Consider the following 6,522-nt stretch of genomic DNA (forward strand, 5'->3'; position numbering starts at 1 on the left):
GTTAAAGTCACACTTTTAAAAAATCTGAATAAAATACTTATAAAACAATACTATAAAATGTGTACTGGTCACTCACAGGACGCTGCATTAAAAAAGCAAATAATCAAATAAAATAACGGAATAAAATATTATAAAATAATAATAAAATACAATAAACCATCAAATCAAATAAACCAAGCCACTTGGTTTTGTTATCTAATACAATGCTTTTGAAGACATTTGTAAGTGTCTTATCGGGGTACTGATCACACACAGGATGTTGCACTGAAAAAGTAAAACTAAAATAATAATAATAATAATAAAATCAAAGCATGCCACTTGGTTTTGTTATTTAATACAATTCCTTTAAAGACATTTTTAAGTGTGTCTTTCATGTTCAGATATTTTTTAGGAAAAAAAAAATGTACTGATCGTGCATAGGATGTTGCATTAAAAAATACATTTAAAAATAAAATGGCGAACTGAAAATAAATCAAGCCACTTGTTTTTGTTATCTATAATACAACGACTTTCATGTCCAATTGCATTTTTGGAAAATGAAGTTGCATTGAAAATGCTAGCTAGCTAGCTAAATAAATAAATAAAAATGTATTAGATAACAAAATCAAGTGGCGTGGTTTATTATATATATATATGTGTGTGTGTGTGTGTGTATTTTTTTTTTAAATAATATTTTTAATGTTTGTTCAATGCAACTTCCTGTTAACGATCAGTGCGTTTTTTTTGGTTTGTTTGATTTTTATGAAACTGAAACTCTGAATCATGGTTTCAGACCATTTATGTGTGACTTACATGTCCAAATACATTTGTGAACCACTGTAGCTGTTCATTAGTGTTGGCCAAATCAATTATCAAAGTACCCATACGAGTGGCATTTCAACTATCATATACCTTGTTGGATAAATGTCAGTCTCATGTTGATGTTTTTCAGAGTCCATTCACATGCAAAATGATAAACCACTGGGTGATTTTAGCCGTCTACATCCTGACGTTTCTGATCGGCCTTCCTGCCAATCTACTGGCTATTTGCACCTTCTTTAAGAAACTGGGTGACAAACCCAGTCCGAATGACATCCTGCTCTTCAACCTGACGGCTTCTGACTTGGTCTTCCTGCTCTTTCTGCCCTTCAAGATGTACGAAGCCGCCGTTGGCATGAAGTGGTATTTATCCCAGACCCTGTGCTCCATTGCCTCCTATTTCTTTTTCACCACCATTTACACCAGCTCCCTGTTGCTCATGGCTATAGCCATTGACCGCTACTTAGGGCTGGCGTTTCCATTCAAGTACAGACTGTTGCGTAAGCCGCTTTACGCCACAGCAGGAAGCGTCATCATCTGGCTGGTCAGCGCTGCCCATTGCAGCATCGTCTTCATCACTGTCCACATGCCAGATCTGAACGCCACCCTTCCCAAAACGGTCTGCTATGAAAACTTCACAGAGCAGCAAAAGAAGATCTTGTTACCAGTCCGACTTGAATTCTTTGTGGTTATATACATGCTGCCGCTCTTAGTTTGTATCTTCTGCTATATCAACTGCATCTACATCCTGTACAGCAGGCCTCATATATCTAAAGAGAAAAAGCAAAGGGCCATTGGCATGGCGTTGTGCACGCTCACCATCTTTTTACTCTGTTTTTTACCCTACAATTTGTCTCATCTGGTGGGTTTCAGCAGCAACAACAGCCCGTCGTGGAGGTACTACACGCTCCTGCCCAGCACCCTCAACACCTGTCTGGATCCGTTCGTCTTTTACTTCTCGTCCTCCACTTTCCGTGAAAGCAAAACGGTTTCTTTACTCAAGAAGTGGTGTTGTTTTACACAGAAGACTAAAAAGAGTGACACTGAACTTGTGATTGTGGCAGAATGAACCCTTTTTTGCATTTGAACATCAGCTATGTCATGACTCCATGCAAATCTATGTATTAATTGAATAACTTTAAATATCCATTCATTATTTAAGGATTGATACATTTAGCATAGTTATTTTTCAAAGTAGTACTAAAGTTTGGGGTTGTTAAGAATTTTTTTTTTTTAAAGAAAGTTTAAGAAAGACTGCATTTGTTTGATCAAACATACTGTAAAAATCTGAAATATTATTACAATTTAAAACAACTGTTCTCTACTTAAATATATTTTGAAATGTAATTTATTCCTGTGATCAAAGCTGAATTTTCAGCATCATTACTCGGTGTCGCACGATTCTTCAGAAATCATTCTGATTTGCTGCTCAAGAACGTTTCATTAAAATATTCAACCATTTCCTGTGGTGGTTTTGGAATTTATTTTTATTAACCGAGTTTCAACTATCACGGGAATCAGAAACAAGAAATATCAGGGAATTTTAAAATAGTAATTTTCAAGCCTGAAAATCTAATAGAAATGTCACATTAATAGCCAAAATGTTGAGAGTTTTACTAAATTATTATTAATCTTAAACATTTTCCTGGTCAGTTTATGGATATTATTAAGAAATTTTGAATATCAGGGAATTTTAAAACCTCATTGAAATTGATCAAATCTAATAAAGTCATAGAAAACTCAAATTAAAAAGGCAAAATGTTGAGAGTTTCACCAAAATATTATAAATATTAAACTTTTTCCTGGCTAATTTATGGATGTTGCTAATAAAATCTGAAAACTATATCAAAGAATTTTAAATTAATCTAAAAGAAATTACTACAAAAATTAAAAATCAAATTACAAAAATTTTAAATTGTATTAAAATATTCAAACAAAAATAGTATTAATATAAAATATAGAGTAATAGTTTTAATAGTTTTTCTGTTTATTTCTAAATTAACAGTGAAAATGTTGAGAGCTTCATTAAAATATTCTGAATATTCAAAACATTTTGGATTTTTTTTTAATAACTCCGTTTCCACCATGCTGGAAAACCTAAAAAATATCAGGGAATTTGAACATTTAATTGTCATTAAAACGCTTTAATTAAATTACATTTTTAATTGTCATTTTAAAAAAGTTGTAGAAATGTCAAACTAACAACCAATATGTTGACCCTTCAGCTTACAATGATACAAATCCATTCACTCCTTTTTTTTCATCCCTGAAGAAAAGGTTTCTGAACGAGGGACAATTCAAGGCAGGTTTTGCTAAAGAGTTCAAACTCAAGGATGGATCAGCAGCACCCACTCTTCATGATCCAGCTGCACCTCCAGAAGAAGCAGGTCTCACACTTTTTTTATGATTATTTGCATATCTCCTTTCCTCTTCCATGGAAGAGAGGGAGCGGGGTGAGCAGAGCTCATTAGCATTTAAAGAGACATGCACCGAAACAGGTCGCTGTGAACAGAGCGGATTTTGACAAGGTAAAAATGGTGTTGTTTTACACGACCGTTGAGGAATTTTAACCAAAGTATGTTACAGACATTTCATGAAGACCCTAAAGAATCATACCAACTTCTGGAAAATGGCCATCTGATGTCCCCTTTAAAATAAATGTAAACAACAAGTTAAAAATAACTTTTTTTTGTGTGTGTGCATATTTTTCATAAAAAAAAATTTTTTTTTAAATTTATTTATACATTTTAAAAGTGAAAATATTCTGAGTTTTGTTAAAACATTCTGGATATGCAACAGTTGCCTGGGTTTGTTTGTTTACTTATTTAAGTAACAAAAATGACATCGAAATGAATAAAATCTAAAGTCGTAGAAATGTTTAATTAACAGCCAAAATGTTGAGAGGTTTACAAAAACATTATCAATATTAAACTTTTTCCTGGTTTGTTTATTGTTAAGAAAATGTGAATACGCCTGGGATTTTTAAAATGAATTTCCAGGGCTGAAAACATTGAAATCAATAAATCTGAATGAAGTCATATAAAATGTCATGGACATGTCTATAATGAATAATTAGAAAATCAATTAACACAAATGACTAAAAAAGTTATGGATATTAATTGGTCAAAATGTGTGGGAATGCTGGAATCATATGTGTATATATATATATATATATATATATATATATATATAAACAAGAAACGGCATGTTGAATTAAACATGACATTTTTAAGCATGAAGTGAAATTTTGTACGTATTTTGACTTTTGAAGTTGTTTTATTTAAACCTTCAGAAAAATGATATTTGCAGTCAGTCTCTCACTCACCGATGCTGTCGGTCTGCGTGTAGCATTTGCCAGACATGCAGTATCTCCACAGGCCCTGGTGTGCGAAGCTGCCGGACAGTCTGTACTGCATCCAGTAGTCCGTCGCCGTGGAGACCACCAGCAGGATGTTGCCCACGATGGCACAGAACAAACCCACCCCCATAAAGCTGTACATGCTGAGGAGCTAAACGCACTGACAGACACATTACAGTCAATTACACACACACACACACACACACACACACACACACAGATGCTCATCATGCACAGTATATTCAGGTGAATCACGAAACAGGTCACTCTTAAAAATAAAGGTTCCAAAAGGGGATTTTCACAGTGAAGAACCATCTTTGGTTTCCTAAAGAGCCTTTCAGTGAACAGTTCTTAAAACAACCATTTTTTTCTTAGTGTGAAGAATATTTTAATAATCTAAAGAACACTCCTAAAGAGGCTATTTGCAGAATTCAGAAACCCTTGTTATTAGCGACACCGGTGGCCGCTAAGTGAACTGCAGCCAGCATCTTATTGCTCGTGCTCGCACACGTAGCGTACACGAGGCTGAACATGAAGCACGGATCTGATTTACTAACAACAAAATTATTTTTCGTTCTTCTATGGAAGCCTGTTTCCGCCACTGAATAAAAAATTAAAAAGGTAATTGCGACTTTTTATCTTTTTTCACAGAATTGTGAGATATAAACTCGCACTTGCGAGTAAGTCCTAATTGTGAGATATAATCTCACAATTCTGAGAAAGAAAGTCATAACAGCAAGATATAAACTTACAATTCTGAGAAAAAAAGAATTCTGAAAAAAAAAAAAAAATTGGGCCTTTTTTCTCCATTGCGAGTTAAGTCAGAATTGTGAGATATTAACTCGCAATTCTTGAGGAAATATCAGTGTTTTTCCCCCCTCAAAATTGGACTTTATAACTCACAATTGCGAGTTGATAGGCTCTCGTGCATGTGGTGACACACTATGAGTGGACACATGATGATGTAGCTTCTGCCCATTTTCACTCACATCACATGTCCATGACTCTTTTTTGACAGTGCCGCGATGACTTTGATGTGATAAATAAAAGATACATTTTAAAATAGCTTCATATTAGTATAATATTATGTGCTGCAATAAAAATACAAGATCAGACAGTTTTAATATGAAAACCCTCTCAGATAATACCACAATGTAAAAAAGGCGCATGTCCTTGGGATGAAAGGATGAAAATCCCTGCTCTAGCGACCAAGGCGGAGACGGAGATCCGGAGATCCGCGGCGGAGCCGGAGCGACTGAGGACCCAGGTGGAGCTGGCGGGAGGAAGGAGCCCAATAGAGCCAGTGGGACGGAGCAAGGAGGTGCAGCCGGAGGAGCAGAGTCCTGAGGCGATGGCGGGTCGATGCCCGACCATGGCAGAGCCGGAGGGACGAGGGAGCCCGGTGGAGCTTGTGTATCGACGGATGACGGTGGAGGTGAGGGAGCTAGGAGCCGAGGTGGAGCCGCTGGGTCTACGGGCCGAGGCGGAGTCCGGGCCTCGGAGGCTGGAGGCGCCAAGGCGACGCTGGAGGATGGCAGACCCGCGGCGCTTGCACCGTATTGATGGTGGGCTGAGGACGAGCAGAGGGGCTGCCAGACGACAGCGGTGGAGGAGGCAGGAGCGGGTGGGAGGGTGAGCCTTTGTGCGTCTCCGGGCATTCAGGGCTTAACTCTGGATTGGAAGCCTCTAGGCTGAACACGGGAAAAGGATGGCGCTCAGGAGGAGCGGACACTTGAGGGCGCTTATGAGAGGCTGGTACTGGAGGGCGCTCTGGACTGGATTCGGGGACTGGAGCCCTCTCCTCTTCGCTTTGGTACTTTCACCGCGCCATACTCAGCTCACCCTCAGCCGCGGTGCAGGGGGCGGAGCTCCTCTCCGCGCTCACACCGTCTGTGGCTTTCTCCCTCATGGTGGGCATTGTCGCCGGCTCTCGCACCTGGCCTGACAGCTTGGGCTCTACTTCCGGGGCGATCCTCCGCTCAGTCGCATTGAGCTGGCTCGTAGATCGCGGCTCTCCGTCATCGGTGGACTCTGGCTTTAGCTCCGCACAGCGGGGAGATGGTGGGCTGGGCTCTGTGTCCAGAGTGGATCTGGCGAGATCATCCTCGGGCGTGACGATGAGAGGCGATCCATTTCTCGCCAGAATCCACTCCACAAACTCCGCTCGAGGACCATCTTCGGACGACGGCGCTCTGCACTCGATGTTTAGACTGGCGTCGTAGAATGCACAGAGTGCGTCGTCCGGGTAGCTGGTGGTGCTTGCTAGCAGCTAGAACAGTCTAGTATGGTCCTCGAGCGATCTCTCCCCCTGCTCCAGCAGGAGGCGGAGAAATTCCGGGGCGAAGGAGGGCATCCATGAGGGAAAC

At 39.4% G+C, this 6,522-nt stretch overlaps 1 protein-coding gene across 1 annotated transcript; it reads left to right on the forward strand.

Annotated features, from left to right (window-relative positions):
• The first annotated feature begins 788 nt into the window (after positions 1-788).
• Positions 789-1,867, forward strand: LOC107552506 (free fatty acid receptor 2-like). The gene has a single exon (XM_016234401.1). The coding sequence runs from the start codon at positions 950-952 to the stop codon at positions 1,865-1,867; it is 918 nt and encodes a 305-aa protein (XP_016089887.1). The 5' UTR covers positions 789-949.
• The last annotated feature ends 4,655 nt before the right edge of the window (positions 1,868-6,522 follow it).

This window comes from Sinocyclocheilus grahami, unplaced genomic scaffold (genome assembly GCF_001515645.1).
Source record: "Sinocyclocheilus grahami isolate Dianchi unplaced genomic scaffold, SAMN03320097.WGS_v1.1 scaffold452.1, whole genome shotgun sequence".
Classification (NCBI taxonomy): domain Eukaryota; kingdom Metazoa; phylum Chordata; class Actinopteri; order Cypriniformes; family Cyprinidae; genus Sinocyclocheilus; species Sinocyclocheilus grahami.